Source organism: Mustela lutreola, chromosome 16 (genome assembly GCF_030435805.1).
Source record: "Mustela lutreola isolate mMusLut2 chromosome 16, mMusLut2.pri, whole genome shotgun sequence".
Taxonomy (NCBI): Eukaryota; Metazoa; Chordata; class Mammalia; order Carnivora; family Mustelidae; genus Mustela; species Mustela lutreola.
The window spans coordinates 40469606-40493383 of NC_081305.1; the positions used below are offsets into that span (position 1 = coordinate 40469606).

The 23778-nt window shown below is 45.0% G+C and overlaps 1 protein-coding gene across 7 annotated transcripts in view; it reads right to left on the reverse strand.

Moving 5' to 3' along the window:
* CEP89 (centrosomal protein 89) overlaps positions 1-23694 on the reverse strand; it is a 68512-nt gene extending 44818 nt beyond the window's left edge. For 5 of the 7 annotated variants that reach the window (XR_009348542.1, XM_059150994.1, XM_059150997.1 and 2 more), the window contains exons 1-6: positions 23545-23694; positions 21680-21786; positions 15340-15498; positions 12552-12738; positions 4157-4333; positions 3502-3604 (exon numbers count right to left, since the gene is read on the reverse strand). Coding sequence is in view for 6 of the 7 variants with exons in the window: in XM_059150994.1 (XP_059006977.1) it covers positions 3502-3604; positions 4157-4333; positions 12552-12738; positions 15340-15498; positions 21680-21786; positions 23545-23583 (772 nt within the window). In the remaining variant the exon portion in view is untranslated. The remainder of the gene's footprint in view (positions 1-3501; positions 3605-4156; positions 4334-12551; positions 12739-15339; positions 15499-21679; positions 21787-23544) is intronic. The other 2 variants (XM_059150996.1, XM_059150995.1) reach the window with 1 other exon arrangement.
* Between the last annotated feature and the right edge of the window lie 84 nt (positions 23695-23778).

The following is a 23778-nucleotide window of genomic DNA, read 5'->3' on the forward strand; positions in this document are numbered from 1 at the left end:
GTCCCCCATATGCATGTCCTCCCTTGCAACTGGAATGTGAGTGGAGGGGCCCGTGGCTCTGTCTTCTCTGGCACATAGTAGGTGAGCCTCTGATGAACAAATGTTTAAACTGTTACAAAAAGATTTTGCATTTTTAATAACTATTGCAATAGTCTTGCTTTGGTAACTTCCAATGCTGCATCAGACCTACTGTCTTCATATTTAATGAACTCTTGGATGACCGCCCCATTAAATTTTTCACCAGACAAAACTGGGGAAGGGTAGAGGATTCACGAAGAATGGCAAAATGCTACCAGCTGTAGAGGGTGGGTAGCAGCTACGTGGGAGTTTTGTCGAACATTTTCTCTACTTTTGTATGTTTGAAAGGTGCCATGATAAACGTTTTAAAAAGGACAATTCACCTATTTTCCTGAAGAAAAATCATCATCTCTATTGTATCTTAGTCACCAACTTTTCAGAAAAAACAGCCAGAATTGGCATCACCCAAGTTCACTTTGGTACTTAATGTATGTACAGTACATTGGGCTCTGGGTATATATTTTATTTTCTGTTTTCTCACTGATCATTTCTCAAAAACATTTCGACTCCTTATCCTTCTCATTTTTACAGTCTGCCAGGCAAGTGGTATAAACTATTCAAATTACAGCAAAAGTCTCCTACCCTGGGCTTCCTGTGTACCATATGCCATGTTAGGCACTACTCCCATCCTCAAAGAAAAGCCACGCCTTATGAGCACAGTTCTGCTATCAAAAATACTAATAATACAGATAAATCAAAACTTCCCCATGATCATAATTCTCTGAAACTTTCCCCTCTCAAGAGTAACCATGGTTATCAACTGGGTGTTTCCTTTGAGATATATATGAACATATAAAACATAAAAAAATCAAACACGCAACCCCTCCTTCCACCTCCTTCATATGTAATAGATAATAGCTGGTAGGAAGCGAGAGTAGTATGTGCAAAGGCCCTGTGGCCGAAGGGAACATCATGCAGTTGAAGAAGTAAGAGAACCCGTGTGGCTGCAGAATGGCCAGCAGAGGCAGGCACAGCAGATCTCTTAGGCTATGGGAAACCAGTGAAGAGATCTAAGTGAAAAGGGCGTGAAGGCCCATGGTGGGGAGCACACAGCGACACTACTAGATGCTACTTTGTGTTTTGACAAGACTGCTCTGGCTGCTACCACAGCAAGAGACAGTGGGCATTCCATATGTACCCATACTGCATAACACACAACAAAGGGTACTGGAAGCAGGGATCAGCGTGACTGCTTAGAACAGCAAAGGGCCTACACTGGTCTTGGGAGACCCCAACATAGACTGGGCAGGGAGAGGGAGATGAGCCTGCAAAGGAGATGAAGAAGGGTTACCCCAAGAGGCAAGAGGAGACAAGGAACATGAGATGTCATGAAGCCAGGGGAGAGATGGATTTTAAGACACCAGGAGCAATCTTCTGTGTGGACGGCTCCTGGGAAGCCACATACGATGAAGCCAGAACACCACCCTCTGTGTCTGACAGGACGTGGGTCAGCGGCTTAGGGGAGTCACGGAGACAGAGCCAACCAAAGTGCAGTGTGTTGAGGAGAGATGCTGTCAAGATGAGGGAAGGGAGGAGGTATGTGGAGAGCTGTCTTTTGACAAACTAGGCTATGGAAAAGAAAGACAAAGCACAATGTGTGGAAGGGCACGGGTGGGATCAGAGGAAGGCACTTGGGCATCTAGTCTTCCTGGGTGCTCACTGCTAGGAGGGCACACGTGGCTCACAGAGCTTCCCAGCTCTGACCTCTAGACAAGAATTATCAACCCGCATTTCTGGACCGTACTGTACTTCCCACTATGACGGAGTTTAATCCCTGTTAAGAATCCAAAGAAAGGTGCAGTCAGACTGAGCACAAGCGGGGTTAGGTAAGGTAGCCACACCTCTCGTTACCTGGAAATGACAGAGCCAAGAGCGGAACCACTAAAAGCTGCAGACTCTGTGGTGCTGTCCAAGGATCACCTGTGTCACACTTTCTGAAGTGCTTGATAAGAACACAGACCTTGGGCCCCGGCCTAGAGTCACTGCATTAGAGTTTGCGGCTGGTGTGGGGCCTTTTTCACAGGTGTCCAGAGGCTTTTAATGCCCACCACAAAGAAAAACCACTGCAGGAGCCCCTCCCCAACCCTGTGCCTCTCAGCTGCACTCCACCCCACTGCCCACAGGTGGACCTGCACCCCCTGCACTTTGCCAGGGGCGCAACGATGAGCTTCGTCAGCAGAGGGGGCCAGAGACACAGAGGAGGAAGGGGTCTGGGTGCCTCATTCCAGGGCTGTCTCCATCCCTCTCTCTGTCCTTTCTGCTCCCTCCCTCCTTCCCTTAAAAGTGGCCAGTCAGCACTTCCCCCTGGGTGGCTTCTTCTGGCACTCCTCTGGAGAGGGCGGCTTTCTAGTGAGTTCTGTTAGCACGACACAGCTAACTTTCTCACTAGCCAGTGGGCCACAGCGACAGCAACCCCAGGTTTCCATCTGGGCCTTGAGTGACTCTCCAAATGTGTTTCTCCCCTTGGGCGCCCTACATGTGCATTAACTGTACGGAAGTAGCTCTTCCCTCTCTCTGTTACCACTGTCTTCTCCTTTGCAGGCAACCCTGTGATAGTTGATGATTCTTTACATTAAACTTTCCCTGCTGAGATCACCATGTGCTTGCTTTCTGTCTCCGGACTGGATTCTGTCTCACAGTAACATACCAGGCCAGAGGCGGCACAGACGTTAGAAAATGGATGGACATGAATAAACACAGAGAGATATTCACGGTGTGTTTAAGAGAAGAGGCAGGTAACAAAATGATGTGTAGGTTTCGCCTGCATACATTCTAAATTGTCAAGATTATCTATGGCAGTACAATTATGTGCATTTATGTATTTCTACATTTCAGGTTTTTTTTTTTTTTAAAGTATTACCTCTATAATTAAAGAAGAGATATATTTTTTAACACAAATTTAATATTCATATAGATTTTCCCACAGGGATAAAACATGCCACCTAACCAGCCACTGTTTTCTGGACCAGGTATTAGGGGGCTGGTATTGTTTCCCAATTAGTCCCCATGATCCTGAGGAACTCTGAGGGTCCCGACAAAGCAGCTGTTAGTGCCCACAGTGTGACAGGTTTCTTCTCACCTGTACATGGAAGCCCCCCTTAGGAAACGGAAAGCTGTTCTGGAGCCGCAGGAAAGGAGTGCGTAGAACGTAAAGCCTGAGCCTTAACCCTCCCCGCCATGTGTCCTCTCACAGCTGACAGAACGGACAGAATGGACTCCAAAGGAAGCACCTGATACGTTAAAGACGGCCTAACATCCAGGCAAGTGGCCGTCGACTAACTTGTCTCCAGTGAAAACAGAACTCAGGAATATTCCCACTTACAATCACAGAACCATGGGGCAGAGGTACGATGGCCTTATGTCCAAAAAATTAACCAATATTTATTGCCAAAAAATGCTTTGGTATTAAACTTTTTTTCTTACCTTTTTCTTGTGTATGTTGTGTTGTGAGAAGCAAGCCTGGAAACCCATCCTGCTTAGAACTATTTTCATCATCTTCACTGTCCACCCCACGTGACAATGCAACCTTTTTGTTACAAAAGACAAAAGAACATGTGGTAAGCGCTCTCTGTATCAAATTTCCTCCGGTCAAACTCAAATGTCTTATTCCATACCTCCTCCATGGTCACCTGCCACTGACACAAAAGGAGCACATCCAGCAGGGCTGGATGAAACCTCAGGTCCCTCAGGCAGTGCCATCCAAGCACGGAGAACTTGGCATCCCACCCACACCACCCGGGCCAGCTGCCTCCCTCACTCCCTCCAGGAAGCAGCCAGGAAAGGGGGCTGTGTCTCACCCACTCCGCACAGCACCTAGGATGACTCTAACCGGGTACTGACGCCATGTTAGTCATCACTACATGGGCCGAGAACTGGTGAGCTGCCCCGGGAGAAGCCTCATCCAGGTCACTGTGTGGGCTCGAGGTCTGCTGTTGGGTCTGCTAAGTTTGCTGGCTGTGTGGGTTCTCTGTACATGTAGTTTCCTGAGGGAGCGGAAGCCTCCCCGCCACTGTCTGTGAGGGTGTCCTACGTAGGTATCCTGAATGGTGGCAGGGCTGCAGAGCTGTCCCTTACAGACCTCCGTGGGAGGAGTTGGAGACAGTCTACTGGCAACAGAGGCTGGGTGAGGGGAAGACCAGTGAACCAGGCCCGGTACAATAAGCCATGACTGGCACGCTCTACGCTGCTGTCCCTTCTGTCCTCCTGACTCCTCAGTGAAGTCTTGCTTACGTGACCAGCCGCGGGCTTCGCTGCACTGTGGGAAAGGGGAGGGCTGTTATCAAAACTGACAAAGAAGTGCCAGCGCCGACTGGCAATATGTCCACCAAAAGGGGCATTATAGAGCCGAGAGCTAGGGCTATTAGGCCCACCGGGCTCTGAGAACAGGTCTCCAGGGGTGACCCCACCCAGGAGGGCACACGGGTCTCCCACTCTATTGAGCTTCTGAAGGAAGAAACAGGAAATGACTTCTTAGCTTTTATCTCCTGGGAACCAACTGCCTGGTTCGCCGTGCCAAAGATCAGTTAAGTGACTCCCATCAAGGAAATGGGAAAGTGCCATGGGGCCTCCACTATCACTCTCTGCTAGTCTCCAAGGGCGAAGGCTGAAACCACATGGGTCCTAGACAGTAGCTGTGCCACACAGCAGTGTCTAGATGCCATACGGGCCCACTGGAATACATGCGTGTGCACAGCTGTCTACGGCGGTGGTGTGCTGAAGAGTGACAAGCCAGTGTCCAGCATCAACAAAACAAGTTAGTCCCCGAACAGCCAAACTGCACAGCGGGATACTGTCAGCACGGACAGTGAACCAAGCACTGCGACACACAACTGAAGACCCTCAAATGCTCCAAACCATACAGGATGTCCTGACTAAAACTACAGTTTTCAGAGTAGGCAAAACTAAGGTGATCTTTCATGAGCTGATCAGCTCTGGGAGTCAGGGTGGTGGTGAACTCCGGGAAGCAGTGACCTCTTCTCTGTCACAAAGGGAACCTTCTGGGGTACTAGTAATGCCATTTTTCTTTTTAATCAGTAGGGAGGCGCTGCTTTATAAAAATTTCATTGAGCTGTACATTTATGGTCTATGTACCTCTGTCTATAGTTAATACACTGATTAATAAGCCTAAAGAATTTGTGACCATAAAACCTAAAAACCCTTCTTTTTTTTTTTTTTAAAGATTTTATTTTCATTTATTTGACAAGGAGAGATCACAAGTAGGCAGAGAGGTAGGCAGAGAGGCAGGCAGAGAGAGAGAGAGAGAGAGAGAGAGAGAGAGAGAGAGGAGGAAACAGGCTCCCCGCCCAGCAGAGAGCCCGATGCAGGGCTCGATCCCAGGACCCTGGGATCATGACCTGAGCCGAAGGCAGAGGCTTTAACCCACTGAGCCACTCAGGCACCCCCAAACCCTTCTATTTAAAAGTTTGAATTCAGGGTGCCTGGGTGGCTCAGTCAGTTGAGCACCTGCTTACAACTTGGGTCATGATCCCAGGGTCCTGGGATCAAGCCCTGCATAGGGCTCGCTGCTCATGGGGAGCCTGCTTCTCCCTGTCCTCCTTGTTCATGCACTCTCTCTCGCTATCTCTGTCTCTCTCAAACAAATAAAATCTTGAAAAAATAAAAAAACTTTTTAAAAAAGAACGAGTTTGAATTTAAAACATTTTTTTAAACTGCCAGATAGTTCTGATTATAAAAATTACCTTGTTAATGCTAACAAAACCTATCTGGGTATTGAAGAAATGGAAGGAAGAAGTAGGCCAAACCAGCCACAGCGTGGACATCAGAGATGCTGGGAATGGCCTGTCCTCACGTGCCTGCGGCACCTGTGCCAGGCTCCTTCACGCTCTTCCTGGGTGGTCTAGCACCCCAGATTTTAGAGAGGAGAATGTACATGCTATAATCATTAGGGTAATTTTAGGGGGAAGAAGGGTATAATTTGCAACCTAGTAGAGGGAAAGAAAACAAACTGAAAAAATCATCAATTCAAAGAAAGACCGAAGGAAAAAAAAAGAATAAGGGGAGAAATAGAAAAATTGAAGATGACAAGGTTAAATTCAAATATATCCACATATACCTTAAATATACTTAAAGGACTAAATGCTTCAATAAAAAGACAAAGGAAAAGTTTGTCAAACCCAGTTCACTAAGAAAACTATCTGTTGCAGTGATAAATGGAGAAGTAGCATGGTGTGTGAATTATATCTCCGTGAACTTGTTTTAAAAAACAATATGCTCTTTACAAGACACAGATAAGCCGGAGGATAGAGAAAGGTTGAAGTTAAAGGATGGGAAAAAACCAGACCGTACAAATATCAAACAGAAGAAACATGGAAAATGTCATACAAAACAAATGTTAAAAGGTTCACTTAATAGTGACAAAATATCCAATTTACCAGGAAGATACAGTTGTAAACCTGTAGACACCTAACAATGTGGTTGGATGCAAAGAAACACTTGTTCTGGGATTTCAGGCATATGAAGTTCAAAAACACACACCAGTGATCAGCGATGTCAGAAGCCTTCTGACATTCCTTGGAGGAGAAAACCTGCCAACACAGCAAGGAAGCTTGCAGCTTCCAGAGGCTGCTGGGAAATGAATTATCTGGGTGGAGTCCCCACTATCCCCTGGCCTCCAGCAGAGATTAACCGGAATGACACAGGGCCCAGTCCCTGGGCTGTAGCCACCTTCTCCGAAGCCTCTCCTCCCATCAATGATACTAAGATAGGAACCCCACCCCAGATGCATTCTAGGGTCATTAGAGGTAAACGACAGGAAGGTCCAGCTAACTCCACCTGGAGGCAAGGTCAAGGCAAGCGTGTGGTTAAGAATTTGCAGTGAACCAAGAACGAAGTCTGGTTTTCTGGTTTTGTATTGTTTTGTTTTTGTTTTTTTTATTTAAAGTAGGCTCCATGCCCAACATGGGGCTCAAACTCATGACCCAGAGATCAAGAGTCATATGCTCAACCGACTGAGCCAGTCAAGTGCTCCCAAGAACTAACTCTGGAAGGGGCAGTTCTGCTGTGCAAGGCAGAAGGACCTCCAGACGTCTAACACAATGCTTGACTAAGGGTTTGGGGATTCATGTTTCCTACTGGAAGATGGCAGAGCTCATTCTCTCGGTGGCTTCTGCATATTGGCTGGAATGACAACTTGGTGCCCCTGTTGCTATCCTGGCTTTCTACTGCTTCTGAAGGGGGTGAGCCTCCTACAGAGGAGCCAGAACTGGTGGAGCAGAGTCAATAACCTCCATGCACAGAAACTGAAGAGGGTATTTCTATCTGTACCTGGACATTCATGTGCAAACGCAGAGCCCGCAGGAATCACACCACAGCAGGCCCCCTACACTGCCTGCCCAGTCAGTAATCGGTGCCCTCCTTTCTCCCTTGCTAAGAGATCCCTGATTTTGTTTGGTGCAAATGGACTCAGCCCCAGGCAAGGAACCATGGGAATCCTTGGCCAGTGACTAGTCAAGGGGTGGCCACATGACCAATGAGACTCCCGCTGGGAAGCTTCCGGAAAAAAATGTTTTCCCTAATAAATACAGAGCAGCATAATGAGAAGGCCCCTGCCCCACTTCTTCCTTTCTGCTCTGGGATCAGGACCAGCTGCACCCAGTGGTGACCATGAGGAGGGGGAGGCCAAGGGGATCTCAGGCACCAGCCTTTGATAGCAGCTGAAACAATATTAGAGTCTCCTGCCTTTTGACTTTTTTAGGTCAGAGAGTTAGAGGTCTATTATTTAAACCTTATGTTTATTTCATTTTTGCAGCTAAAAAAACAAAAACAAAAAACCCAACACAGATGTCAAAGCGACCACAGAGGCTTCTCCTGGAGAGAAGAGGAGGACTGGAAGGAACAGCAGGTTTCAGGACAAGCTTGCACTTTACATGCACTATCCAAAGCTTTTGTAAGAAATATTCATGCACTACCTGTGTAACAGAAAGATAAATTTAAATAAATTGAAAACTATGGAGACAGAAAGGGGACATTCCTAATCCTCAAGAGCAGCAGCAGAAGAATGTCTGCTATTTCTTGGCCTCCAGAAAATTCTAGAGAGCACTGGTTTACCCCAGCATGACCTGTTCCTCTCTGGGTCTCCATCCAAGCACATGGCAGACCCTCAAATACCAGTCTCTTGGCTGGATGCCCACACAGACAAGTGGGCAAATGCATGGCACTTTGTAACAAGATACCCTGCAAATCCACAAACACAACAATAATAGCAAGAATGAGGACAGGAGAGCTTTGGTAACATTCATGAATTCTGTTCAAATATAGTAATAAGGCATTTACACTACACTCTCTTCCCTTAAAATCTACTGAAAGCAATCAAAAGAATGGGGGTGGGGGGAGAAAGCTTAGTCAATGGCAGAAAACAGCTAACAAAGTGATGAAATTTGGAATGGAGAGAGAAGCCAAAGCTGCCACACCTCTTCAGACTTCAGGCATGCTGATCCTTGAAAAACCACAATGTGTCACAGTTATAAAGGTCCACAGTGACGTTCTGATGGGGGAAAAGCAGAGTCATTCCCACACAGCAGAAGCAAGGCGAGAAGAAGCTAAAGGAGACACCAGTGGACAGCCCACCTTTACTGTCTGGAATCCAGCTTCTATTCCCTACATGAAATGAAGGATGGCACAGACTGACATCTAGAACCCAAAGGAGAGATACAGAAGACCAAGAAAAGCAACAAGCCAACAAAAGATGTGGAAAGTAAATCGGTAAAACTAAAAACCAAAAGGAAAAGTGAAATCACTACAGAGAAGGTAAAAGCTATACTAGAAGCAATAACACAGTGACAAAGAGAGGAGGGTATACAGAGCAAATCCCAGAAAGTGACACTGCAAAGAAAAAAGAGGGACAAGTGGTTATAGAAAATAGAACAGACATGGAAGACAAAGGACAGCCGACAAATGCGTAAGTGTTCCCAAAGGAGAATAAATAGATAAGCTTAGTCAACGATAAAACAAAATAGGGAAGGAAATGCGCCCTGAAAACAAAAAAGGGAGATGAAAATCTGTGTCTGCAGAATTAAATATCAAACTAAATTTCAGGAAGAAAGGACAGATAACAACACACACCGCAGTGAATTCTGGTGAAGTTACTGAACTGCAAAGGATAATGAACAACCCTACCAAGGTGCCATACAGAAGAATCAAGTGACCTCAAAGGGTAATGCAAGGGGGCTGGAGCTTCTTTCCATCCCTTTGCTGTCTCTCTCCACAATCCCTTCAGAAAAGTTACATCCCCCGCTGCTGACATGGTCTCATGCCATGCTATATAACCTTCCTTTGTAACATTTATTATAATTGTGATTGGCTAACTGGTGACCGTGTGACTGTAGACTTTGTTTTATGCAGCTTCTCCAGCACCCAGCACCATGCCTGGTCCTCGCTGCATGCTCAATCACTGTATGTTGAATTACTGACCTACCCAGAGTGTCCTCCTTAACACAGTCCTTTAAGGGTGCAGAGAGGTTATCTGACTTACCCAAGCCATACTGCTGGGAAGTCAAGAAGCAGGGACTTGAACCCAGGTCTCTGAATGCCCATGGCACTGTTCTGTCCACTGGACGTTAGCTTCATGGGAACTGGACACAAATTCACGCCCACCACTTCCCCTCCAGCCTTACTTTTGGGGTGACACCAATAAGAAAACTGCTGAAAACAAGACTTCCTTTCCATGTTAGGCCATTTCTGGGCGGGTGCACACTTCACATGAAGATGTTTGCCCAACTACCCTGAAACACAGAGAGAGGCATGAGGTATAGATTTAAATCCAAATCGCCTGATTTGGGTCGCTCTGTTTCCTTATCTTTCTAGTTTTGAAAATTGTTTACTTTAAAGGTAGTAGAAAAAAATTATAAATTATTTACCCCCGATTAAAGAATGTCTATAGTAAATATAGAGAAGGCAAGTTTACTTTTTGACCTTAAATGTACCCCTGAGGCACTACCTCCTTCAGAACTGTTGCCATTGAGCGATTAAATAGCATTTTCACTGGCTCCACACACTCATTTTCCCCAAAGGTATATACTTTAATCTTATCAATTTGAGAATATTTGGTCAGTTTCAAAGAAAGCTTTATGTCTAAGAAATAGTCTCAACAGGTAAAAGGACGATGAACGCAAATTTTAATTCTAAACAGAGAAACTTGGCTGCCCTGGACTGAATCCTGCCTCTGGGTAACAACCTTGGCCAAGTCACTTACCCTGTTTCTTCACACACTTAACCCCGAGGGTGTGCTGTAAATGAGATGGTACATATAAGCTGCTTAGCCTATATTAAAGGCTCAGAAAATGTCAATGTGCCTTCCTCCACCTCTTGCATCACCCCATAACCTTTTCACCACCTCTACCCCCAAAAACCTGATGGTAAGGCTGTGGGAAACTGAAATCCCTTTCCAGCTTAAAGCGCCCTTTCATTCATGCCATCTGCAGTGGCCAGGACAAGGTACAGACTCGATAAGCCCTTCCAAATGCAATCAGTTCCTAGAAGTCCACCTCTGGGTCCTGGGTTGCATAGGGACGGCACTCCTTTTGGCTGGGACAAACAGAAATGCAGTGACTGGCATGCATACGTGGCTAGTGGGAAGGCAAAAGGACAAAAGCCGCTTTGGAGAACAATCTGGCAACATCTGGCATGACCCAGCACACTTAAGTGTGTGGACCAAATGTGCGAGGAAATAACCCAAATGTTCATCAGTAGGCGTGCAGATAAAAAAGTTAATGTGAATTCATCTCAAAACTGCACTGCTAAGTGAAAAAAGCCAAGAGGCAGAATGAATGGGTCACTGTGATGACCTATTTACATTAATTAAAAAAAAAAAAAAAAAAAAAAGTACTCTATTTGTTTGCTGGCACTTATTTGTAGTAGGAGAATAAAAACACAGACTTCTAAAATGTATTCCAAATCCAAAACCAAATGGTCTTCCAGGGAGGGAGACAAAGATTTCAATCCTAACTATAATTTCTTTTTAAAGAATCTGAAACAAGAAAAGATAAGCTGTCAATACTCGCTCATTCTGGAGAATGAGAATAGCAATGTGTTATATTACTTTCTACTTTTCCATGTGTTTTCTTGCTGGGTTATAGAAAATATAGATGTTCAACTTTAATAGAAACTGAAATGTCAGACAGTTTTCCAAAGTGGTAGTACCAGCTCACCCCTACCCCTGCACCGGCCAACATCAGCATTAGATGATCCCTCTAGAACCTCAACAATATTGTTAGCTGTCTTGTTCTACTTTTCACATTTTATATTAAAACAAAATTTCCCAACTGCACATGGGTCCTGAAGACACCATGACAGACATGTCTACAAAACAAAATATGTATTCTGCTAACGACAAAGGAGATTGTTTCTGTCACTAGACATTCTTTCTTCTACGGGAAATGGGGTAGCAAGCTTTACTTCCAAAGTTGAGTGATAAACAGTTGAGTGATAAACAGCTCTGTCTGTAACCTCAGTGTAAAATATTGGCCAGAAAGTATGCAGACTGTGGGGCAGAGAGACTTCCCCTGGGCCCGCGGCAGAACCTGCTCCGGGCTCGGCTGCCATACACCTGCTCCAGCCTCCCTGTTGTAGAGAAACCTCACTCTGCTTGCCACAGTCTGCATGTGTTACAAAGTGATGGATGGTTAGTTCCTAAAACACTCACAGAAGGACTCCTCAAACTAAGCTCCGTAGGACCACTGAATGTTTGAGTCCATACAGGAGGGGGTACTCAATAGAAATACAATCTGAATATCATTTGATGCTGCAAGTCTGTATATACAGTCACTGTAACACATGTTGTAGTGACACTGAGAGAGAGAAAAGAAAAAGAAATTATGGTGCTGTCTTTTGCCATTAAAGAAACAGCATTATCCAGTTTCCCAAACCCTAGGAGCGTGGAATTGAAACCGAGAAGCTCAGGCAGCGGTGAAGGAATGGGCTCCATCAGCCTCGCTGTACCACGGTTCCTCCCTCATGAAGGGGTCGTAAATGCAACCTACCTCACCGAGGCAGTGGGGGCTAACTGCACGGAAGAGCTTGCAACAGAGGCTCCCGTATGGTAAGTGCTCAAAGAGTGTCAGCTACTACCAAGGTGAATGACGACATTCCTCTTGTCGGGCATGCATTTGAAGAAAGGTTGCAACATGCATTTTGACACTGGAAAAGTGACAGGAAAAGAGTAGCCTTGGGGGCCAGAGGAAAGAGTGGGTTTACTTAGCACTGGCTGGAAATCTACATTGAGAATGTGAGGATGTTTACCTTTTCTCTGAAGACCCTGTCTTTGAACAATAAAGGAAAGAGTCTGAAATCTGTTGCCTGACCAGATAAAAAAATGTGAGACTGTGTTCAGAAAATCAGCCTCCAGACAAAAGTCGTTAAAGGCAGAAGAGAAAAAAGAAAATCCTTACTGGTGCACTCTACACAATTTTACAATAAGCTAACAGGGTGCAGAAGATGTTCTGGAATGTGAGCCACACCTGGTTTCTGTGGGGCACAGCATACACGGCAGCACTGAGACTTCCCTCTGCTTTGGGAGCGCTGACATCCTCCGATTCGTCACAGCCAGACGACAGCTGTGCGTCCGTGTCCTCCTCCTCCTCCCTGGAGCCCAGAGTTTCAAAGGATGGCAAAGATCTTCTTCCTGTCTCATTCTGCCAATTTGGTCTGCATTAAAAGGTCGGGAGCAAAATAAACAAACAGGCAAACCCCCAAACACTTCACATCGGTATATGGACCCACCTCCAAGTCCCCGCCATAAAATGATTACAACCCCCTTACAAAACATACAGAAGCTAAAGGATTAAGTCACCCACAATCCCATCTCCTTGTACACTCAGCATTTCTTTCTGCATTGTAACACAAGCCTCTTAACGTAGGCTTTTCTAGTTCCTATCACTGCCTACATACACAGTTTGCCTCATTGGTAACACATATTTAAAGTCAAAATGTTAAAGGTAAGCCCCAAATAGGTATACCAGTTTAGTCAGCTACTTCCTGTACTTAAGTCCCCCCATGATCATTGTTACAAATCGCTCTGTAATGAACATCTACAGGCAAATAATCTCTTCTGTATGTAGGATCCATCTTATGAACCAGATAACTGTACAGTAAAGTGCTGAGTTAAATGGTATGACTCTTTTGGGGTCTACAGGCATACTACACAAAATCATTTCACCAATCAGCTACAATAATGACTCTATTAGTAACAATTTTCTAAAACTTGGCACAAGAACTTAAATCTCATGTATAAATCTTGCATTTCTTACCAAAACAATATATTTCCATTTGTTTGTGTGCAGTAATTGTGTGGTGGACAGTCTCTTCATGCCCTTTGTCTACTGATCCACTTTGCTTCTAATAGGTCTATTTCAATTCAAATTTAATCTATAATTAATCTATATTTATCTACAAAACTCACAACTTTGTATTTACTGTAAGTATTTTTCCTATTCTATTAATTCAACTGTGGCTATGTAAATTTCCTTTTTATACATACAGATCATTAAAAAACACTTTTTTACCTTCTAAATTCTTAGCTTAGAAGGGCACTGCAGGCATCTGCCTCAGAGGTTTGGTAACACTGAATATAGGATTGCCTGCTCTTATTTATGCATATGTTCATACACATAAAGACAAACATACACATAAATTTCATTTCATAAATGAAAGGAACAAATTCCTTTCATTTAAATAGGAATTTGTTTGGTATTTGAACTAGGCAAGGCTGGAAGCAGATTTTTTTTCTACCACTGCTAAGCACTATACTGTCGAATCCCTTCCTTCCCCTTTGCTCTGTGAAGTGGTCTTTATGAAACCATCACCCCGCATGCAAACCCCAGTTTCCCTCAGGGCATCCACACGCACCTCTCTGTACAGCAGTCCCACTGTTTACACTACTTCAACTACGCATTTTAAGTATGACGTGGCTAATCCAGCCGTCCCCCAAGTCAAAACTCTCTGGATTTCCTCTGATGGTTTTATCTGCTATTCTTTCTAATGAAGTTTAAGATCATTTCCTCATCTTTAAATTCTAATCCAGCCAAAGTGAAATTCTTATGACGAAAACAGGCTATATTCAGACATCTCAGAATGAAGTCAAGATTAAAATGTGAAAACCAAAAATATTAACATGTCCTAGAAGGAAATAAGTGAGCATTCACAGAATAGGGAAGGCCAGCCTGGCGATTCACAGACCTGTACCTCTGGGGCTAATAATACATTATATGTTAATTTAAAAAAAAAAAAAAAAAAAAAAAAAAAAAAAAGAATAGGGAAGGCCTTTCTAGATTTCACAATGTCCGAAACTACAAAGACTGACACATCTTACTGCATAAAAAGGTATGCCAAAAAAAAAAAAACAAAAACCCACAAAAAAGCCCTCAAAAAACAAAACTGAATAAACATGACAGATAAAAGGTAAACCTGGTCATGTGTTCCCCCAACCCTACTCCATAAGCCCTTCAATCCTCAGTGTCTTCCTGGTGCTGCTAGCGAAAGGGGGTGGGGAGGACCAAACCTCAGAATGGGCCACCAAAGGTATCACCAGGCTGGCCTCTGCCTACTCCTCCAGGCCATCTTGAATGACTGCCCACCTCACCCAAGTGCCCCAGCCCCTGCCACAAACATCTTCCTTCAGCTGCCCACATCTGTCCTTGTGTCATGCTCCCTCTTCTGTCCTGATAGCTCATCCGAGCCCCACACTGACCATTTCCCCCAAGCTCCTGAGCCGCTCCCAGGCACTCCCTATACCTTCCTCAGCTCTGCTGCCAGTGCTCGCTTCCTGACGAGGAAACCTTGCTGACCGCCCAGCCGGATGTCGGCAGTCACCCAGCTCAAGCAACAGAGCACATGATGTGAAAGAAGAGAAAAGGTTGTAAAGTAGGTGCCAAAGAAGGTAAAATCAGCAGCAATGTTCAGAGAAGGCCACACAAGAGGTGGTGGGTGACAGCTCTCGCATCTAGGTGGTGATACGGGACAGTCCCGTGAGGGGCTGAAGGCTGTCCTGAACTCGCTGGCTCTGTGCAGCCAGGAAAATACCCAGGGCTTTCACAAGCCATAATCTCACAAGAGCCACCCAAGAGAGAATTCTGAGAGGAGTCAAAAACAATCAGTGTCCCAGGACAGCGTCCCTTTAACCCTGATGATGAAAACCTGAGTACTAACTCTAGTCACAGGCACACGCACGCACGCACACACGCATGCATGCACATGTGAGCTGGGGCGCCTCCGTCAGAGATGCAGCAGAGCCAGCGACAGGGTCCTCACCGAAGCCTCAGCTCAGAGGTGGTGGCATAGGGCTCGATGAAACTGTCCTTTTCGACGCAGGTCGTGTCACTCTCAGACAGGGATCTCTGGCGAGGCTGAGGAATGGCGACAGTCCGGCTGGTCAGCGTTGTTGCTAGGATGACTGCAGCCAGAGCAGATCTAGACAAACACATGCCAGGGAAAAGGTGAGACACAACCAGCAAGCTGAAGGCTGAATGACAGGTCATGAGAATTACTGAAGGGTGACCTTCTGCTCCATGTGCATGCAGTGTGTCCCCACTGACTACGAGCCCGCTGGCTGTTATATGCCTCATTTCATTATCACACCAACTGAATGGATGCATATTACTGCCATCTCCATTTTTTCCTAAAATATAAATGACTTGTCCAAGATTTCCTATTAAGGAGATGGGTCCAGGTCTCCAATCTAAGCAGTCTCTATTCAAGTAGTTTCCTTATTTTTTTTTTAAAGATTTTATTTATTTATTTGCCAGAGAGAGAAAGAAAGAGCACGCGCACAGGCAGGCCGAGTGGCAGCAGAGGCAGAGGGAGAAGTAGGCTCCCCGCCGAGCAAGAAGCCGGATGTGGGACTCAATTCCAGGATGCTGGGATCATGACCTGAGCCGAAGGCAGCTGCTTAACCAACTGAGCCACCCAGGCGTCCTTTTTTTTTTTAAAGTAGTTTCCTTTTAAAATAAAAGATCAGAATGGGGGGCAAAAATGGGAAATATAAAAAATGCAAAAATTTTATTTTTAAATTATTTTTTAAAGATATGCATTTATTTATTTTAGCAAGAGAGAGAGCATGCGCGCGCGCACGAGTTGGGGGGCAGAGGGACAGAGAATCTCGAGCAGACTCCATGCTGAGTGTAGGGCCTGAGCCAGGCTCTCAAGACAGTAAGATCAGGACCTGTGCTGAAACCAAGAGCTGGATACTTAACTGACTATGCCACCCTGGTGCCCCCCAAAAAAGATATAAATGATTTTAAAAGGCATTTTTAAAAATATGCAAATTATTCAAAACTCTAATACTGGAAAGACAGAGTAATAAATTTATACTCCCACTTGAAAAAGCAAAACAAAGCAACAGATTTACAACTGTGTCAGCTTACTACCTCAGAGAATTTCCAGGTCATGGCACAGTGAAGTCAGGTGGACCTCCTGAGCTATGGAGACAGAACTGAGTGTCCAGGAACAGCACAGCGGATATTTGCAGGACAGAGGACCGGAAAGGAGAGAGCTGAACAGAGAGAACTCCGGAAATCTGTAGATAGCCCCCTGAGTGTTCAGCAAAACATTCCTCAGTGCACGAATGTGAGGAAACTATCCAAGGCTGGAAGAACTACCGACAATGATTCGAGGTTCGGTGCCAGGTGCTTACACACAGTTGGGGACAATGCCTGTTCCCACCAGACAGATGGGAAAAATTATAATCTACAGGACATTGAGTACAGTCCTTGGAAAGGTCTTGCTTCAGTAGTGGGGAGTACTTAACCCAGGACTGAGCACTACTTCAGCTGTACCTAACAAATCATAAAAACAAGACCTAAAAGATCAAATTGGTTCCAAGGAACTTAAATGCATCCCAGAACAAAATTCTAGAAGATTGGTAGGAATACAAAAATATCTAGCATACAGCAAGGTGACACAACAGCATCTAGTATGCAATCCAAGATAACCAGGCATGCAAAGAGACAGAAAAACACGACCCAAAATGATGAGAGAATCAACAGAAACCCACTCGAAACTGAACGCATATGTTAGAATTAGCAGAGAAGGACTTTAAGACAGTTATGGGGTGCCTGGATGGCTCAATCATTGGGCGTCTGCTTTCTGCTTGGGTTGTGACTGAGCCCCATGCCAAGCAGGGAGCCTGCTTCTCCCTCTCCCACCCCCCTGCTTGGGCTCCTGCTCTGTCAGGTAAATAAATGAAATCTTAAAAAAAAAAAAAAAAAAGGCAGTTATAACTGTATTCCATAGGTTCAAAAAGCTAAGTAGAAACATGGGAGAGTATTAAAAAAGACTTGGGGGGGAAAAAAGGCTTGAGCTTTGAGATCTGAAAATTATACTCTATGGGACGGGCAGCAAATCACCCCTTGCAGAAGAAAGGACTAGTGAAATTAAAAGCAAAACAAGAAAAAACAACCAAAATGAAACACAAAGAGGAAATAATTTTTTAATTTTTTAAAAAAGATTTTATTTATTTATTTATTTGACAGAGATCACAAGTAGGCAGAGAGGCAGGCAGAGAGAGAGGAGGAAGCAGGCCCCCTCGTGAGCAGAGAGGCCAACACAGGGCTTGATCCCAGGACCCTGGGATCATGACCTGAGCCAAAGGCAGAGGCTTTAACCCACTGAGCCACCCAGGCGCCCCAAATAATTTTTTAAAAAAGAGCATCATGAGACATGGGATAAAAAATGTGACTGTTTTATGCTTTAAGCCACTAAGTTTTGTTGTAATTTGTTACACAAAAGTAGGGAGTTAATACAATAGCCTCTTCATCAAATGGTCCTGGAACAACCAGATATCCACGTGCAAAAAAATCAACTTGAATCTGTGCCTCCTACATCATATTCAAAAATAAACTCTAATTACATCATAGACCACAATATAAAGCCCAAAACTATAAAACTTCCAGAAGAAAATATAGGAGAAAATCTTTGTAGCCTTGGGTCAGGCAAAGATTTCTTATATATGATACTGAAATCATAATCTTTTTTTTTTTAAATATTTTATTTATTTATTTGAGAGAGAGACAGTGAGAGAGAGCATGAGCGAGGAGAAGGTCAGAGAGAGAAGCACTGAAATCATAATCTTTTTTTTTTTTTTTAAAGATTTTATTTATTTGTCAGAGAGAGCGAGCGAGAGCGAGCACAGGCAGACAGAGTGGAAGGCAGAGTCAGAGGGAGAAGCAGGATCCCCGCGGAGCAAGGAGCCCGATGTGGGACTCGATCCCAGGACGCTGGGATCACGACCCGAGCCGAAGGCAGCTGCTTAACCAACTGAGCCACCCAGGCGTCCCTGAAATCATAATCTTAAAAGAAAAAATTGTTATGATAAATTTCATAAAAATTAAAAACTTCTGCTCTTTGAAAGACACTATTAAGAGAATGAAAAGACAAGCCACATACGGGGAGAAAATATTTGCAAATCTCAGATTTGATAAAGGACTTGTATCCAGAATAGATAAGGAACTCTTCTCAAAATACCGTAATAGGAGGAGCCCGGGTGGCTCAGTGAGTTAAAGCTTCTGCCTTTGGCTCAGGTCATGATCTCAGGGTCCTAGGATCGAGCCCCGCATCAGGCTCTCTGCTCAGTAGGGGGGCCTGCTCCCCGCCCCCCCGCCTGCCTCTCTGACTACTTGTGATCTATCAAATAAATAAAATTTTTTTTAAAAATACAGTAATAGGAACACAAACAACCCAGTTTTCAAAAGTGGTGGCACAAGATTTGAATAGACACTTCACCAAAGCCAAATGGCAAATAAACACAAAAGATGCTCAACAACCTTAGGAATCAAAGAATGCGAAATAAAACCACAATGAGATGTGACTACACTACTAGTATACTATTTAGTATACTATAAGAACTGTACTATATTATACTACAAAGTATACTACTTAGAAAGTCCAAAATTTACATTCATAAGCATATCTGTGGAGTGAGCTTTAAGAAGTAAGCCCCCTTGGGTAGAGACATCCAGAAATCTGCAAGGAAAGATCTGGGAATTTCAGATGTGTGCATGGACTCCAGGTACAACAGAGCTGCCTGGGCCAAAGGAATAAGGAATGGGAATCAATATACGGTCACCCAGAAAGCATAAGGAAGATGGAGATTCACAAAACAAGCTCTATACATTGTTACCACTTCCAAAATCCTATCAATAAAAAATATGAGTTAGAACTAATGTCAACTAAATTATAAACCACACACACACACACACACACACACACACACATTACTGCCCAAATCAAGTATTGCTGAGGATGTAACTAGAACTCACACAGTGCTGGTCAGAACATAAATTAAAACTTCAGAAAACAGTTTGACAGTTACTTAACAAATACACACCAAGTCTATGACCCACCTATTCTACTCCTAGGTATCTATCCAAGAAAAACAAAAGCATGTGTAGGAAACAAAGATTTGTAAACAAATTTTCATGGCAGCGTTAGTTTTAAAATACTAAAACCTGAGGGGCGCCTGGGTGGCTCAGTGGATTAAGCTGCTGCCTTCAGCTCAGGTCATGATCTCAGGATCCTGGGATCGAGCCCCGCATTGGGCTCTCTGCTCAGCGGGGAGCCTGCTTCCCTCCCGTCTCTCTCTGCCTACCTCTCTGCCTACTTGTGATCTCTCTCTCTCTGTCAAATGAATAAAATCTTTAAAAAAAATTAAAACCTGAAAACAACTCGAATATCCATCCACAGGTAAATGGAGAAACAAACTGTGACACATTCATTATTCATATGATGGAACACTACTCAGCAGTAAAAAAGATGAATTACCGATTTTCACTACATTATGGATGCATCTCAAAATAATTACCCTGAATCAGAGAAGCTGGCATAATTATTTTGTGTAATCCCACTTACGTATAATTCTAGGAAATGCAGACTAATCTAATATGACAGAAAGCTGCTCAGTGGTGGTGGAGAGAAGGGGGCGAGGGTGGACTGGGCAGAGGGGAATGGGAAGGGGGAGAAGCACAGGAGGTAGGAATTACAAAGGGGGCCACAAGGAAACCTGGGGGATAATGGATATGTTTATTATCTTGATTACAGTGATGGTTTAATGGGTGTAAATATATGTCGTAACATGATGCATTTCAAATATGTAGTTTAAGTCCATTATACCTCAATAAAATTGGTTTAAGAAACATAAAAAGACTGCTTAAGGCAAAAGTAATAATAATACACTGTGAGACTTATAATGTATGGAATTAGAAGGGGCAACAGTAACATGAAGGATGGGAAGGAGGAGACGGAAGTCAATGGCTGTAGGATTCTTACACTATTACACTTCACACGAAGCATGGTAACATCTCAATGTAATTTGAACGCCAGTTCCTACAAATAAAAAAAATGTGGAAATAGGCCACATTTACCAAAGCTTTGTGGATTATGTTTGGCTTATAAACATAATAATCCAGGAAGATATTTTTGTACAGTAGAGGAGACAACAAAGATTTTCTAACTGACCTACAACATGCTTGCAATGAGATAAATGTGTTGGTTTTTCTGCTTGAGGATGGAAGGTAAAGCTGTCTCTCGCCATCATTGCTGCCACAGAAACATGGAAGCCTTAACGATACAGCATCAGGGTTGGTCACAAAGACAGTGAAGAGCTGGGGAGACAGACCCACAGGTGTACTGGAGCCATTGCTTGCCAGTTGTGACACTTTGCACCAGTGCAGGCACTTGAACCCGAGCTAGAGAGCCCAACAAGACCTCTCTAAGAGGGTCGCTGAGAGCATGGAATGAAATAATGCTTCTGAAGGACTTACAACAGTCCTCGGCTCGGGGTAAACACTAATAAATGGCTCTTCTTGTTAGCAACATGGTACTTAAAGAAAAAACAAACACTAAAAATATTTCAAAGTGTTTCTTTCTCAGGAGGCATACCATATTCTAATTTCAAAGAACACTAAAACAAAGGTACCACTCTTGCAGGAAATTAGTTCTGTCAATTCAATGGTAAGTGTCAAGCCATGTATCCATGTTTTTTTATGGATAAAAAATAGTCTAAAATTCTCCTGTGTCTAAGCCCTTAGAAGGCACAGGCAGAGGTGTTAGGTATAAAAGAAAGTCAGTTCTCTGATGCTGAGAGCACCGGAAGATGAGGGAATCCCAGGCTCTGGGGAGTGAACATCCTTTTCCTTCTTTCCCCCAAATCAGCTATTTTTAAATTTTTTTTTAAAGATTTTATTTATTTGGTTCACAGAGAGAGAGATCACAAGTAGGCAGAGCAGCAGGCTCCCTGCTGAGCAGAGAGCCCGATGTGGGGCTCAATCCCAGGACCCTGAGATCATGATCTGAGCCGAAGGCAGAGGCTCAACCCACTGAGCCATCCAGGTGCCCCCAAATCAGCTCTTTTAAAAGACAGACTTGTATTTCAAAAGAAAATTCTGTGCATAATTCAAATTCCTTTCAACATACTATGAACCTATATACTTGGGCTTTAATGCTTTAATCTGGAACACTACAATTATGAAACAAACTCCATACCCCTGAAAGGAACAGATCATTATCCCACAGAGAAACCATAGTAAGTGCTTCATTATGGAACCAAGATAAACATTTCGAAGGATGTGAATCTAATGGCTGTCCACCTGAGACTCACCTTGGTCTCTCTGGAGAAGGGTTGGGGCTGCGGGGAGGAGGTGTGCGTGGCACAGCTGGCTTTGGTGCGATGCTGGCTGCAGGTAGAAAGCCATGGATGATGTGTTTCTGCACAAATGAAACCCAGCAGTGTCACTGGTGTATGGGATTACCTGGGTCCTGTTGACACCCCGCCTGGGGCCTGAAAGGGGACACCTGCACTGGCCACCCAGGAATCTAACCCCACCAGGAACCCACCAGTCCTCCCCCTGCCATCCCCAATTCCCATATGGCCAGGCAAGGATGCTCACCCAGGGAACACCACTGCAGCTGGCCATTGTGGGAAATCTCTTGTCCTTCCTCCTCAGAGGGACCTGACCATCCCCCAGAGTCACCCTCTAGGACCTCCAGCCTCACAGCGTGACCTCCAATAACCCTACTCTCTCACTTGCTGCCTCACCTGCAGAACGGAAGCTCTGGAGAGCAGGCAATGTTCTTGTCTTTATCAACCCTGGAACTCAAGCACTTCCCCCCATTAGTCTACACCATGTGGAAGCTTAATAAAGATTTTAGACAGTTTACCTCAAAGACGCACAGAATAGCAAAAACTAGCTTCTCCACACAACGGAAATCAGAGAATCTGGTTTTAGGCACCTGGCAGTCATTCAGAAGTTTCTGAGTATAACCCAACCTTCACTCTCTCAGTACTAGTCATTATCCACACCTACTCAAGGCAAAACACCTAGATTGCAATGAAGAAAATTTGTCTTCATCGACAAGGTAATAAGAGTATGGAGGGAAAAACACCCACGTACTTATCATGTAACACGAATTACAGAAGGCGCCAAGGGAAAGGGAAAGACAAATTTGGTGCTGGGATGGCACAGGGAAGGAAGAGCTCCTCCGGGTCTGGAGGCCAGCAAGGGGACCTCTAATGTCCCGCTGAAGAAAAATCACAGAGGCATTTAGACGGGGTCATCAAAGATGGCCATGGCTCTCACATGTGGGAAATGAGATGGAAAAGCATTCTAGGAAGAAGGAACAGCATGAACAACGAAAGAAGCAAGACACTGGCGGCAATGTTCTAGAAATAACACGTATCCCTCTGAGGGGAGGAAGAATGCACGGGAGGTAAGCGTGGTGATTGTTCCCATTTAAGAGTTTTCATACGTGACTAAGGAGAACCTGTGTCTCAGTGAGGTACACCCACCGAAACTGACCCCCGGAAAGGCTCCTCAGGCAGTGAAAGGCATGAAATTGGGAGGAGGCGCCTACAGTGACACAGTGGCCATGATAAGGTTTGGAGCGCAGCATTCCAGGCAGAAGGAACAGCAAAGGCCTGAAGGAAGAGAAGAAATGGCTGGAGAGAGGGCGGGGGAGAGGGGGAGAGAGGGAGAGGGGGAGAGAGAGAGAGAAAGTTGGAGGCACTGGGTTTTAAGGAGCCTAGGGCAATACTGGAAGCAGAGAAACAGCGAGGAGCTGCAGCAGCCGCCAGAGAGATGCCAGGAAGATGCTGGAAGCCAGGGTGGAGGCGGGAACAGCTGCAGGTTATGGTTGGCGGGAAGAATCTATGGAACTTGGCTGATGGGGTTACGCGGCGGGTAGCGGAGGGAAGACTCCAGAACGACTTCCCACTGAGGCATATTCAGCGGTGGAGTAGGATTGTGCCGGCAGGACTGCTCCCCGACACCCGAGGAAACGCTGCAGGGGAGACAGGGCGCCGCCGTCTGACCGAGGCCCACCCTGGGATAGAGGATGCTTTAGAACGCCAAAAATCAGGGCCTCTCGAGTGGGAAACAACGTCATTTTGCGCTGCTACCTGGCCTCAACCGCGGGCCAAATCCCAACCCATTCCTGTTTAACTCCTGCCCCCCGGGATCTACTTACAAACTGGCTCTTGCGGCCCCTGCGAAACCCTTGGAGCATCCTTGGTGCGGGGAGTGGCCGGACCAGGGCTGGACGCACGTGAGGATATCCTAACAAGCAAGGACCGCTCCGTGGAACCTGAGCTCCTCCCGCTGGCTAAGCCCGAGACGCTTTTTCTACGCAATGCACTTCGCAACAACCTCGTCTTTCATTGGTTCTCCTTTCCCCTCGGCCAGTCAGAGCCAAGGTTACTCC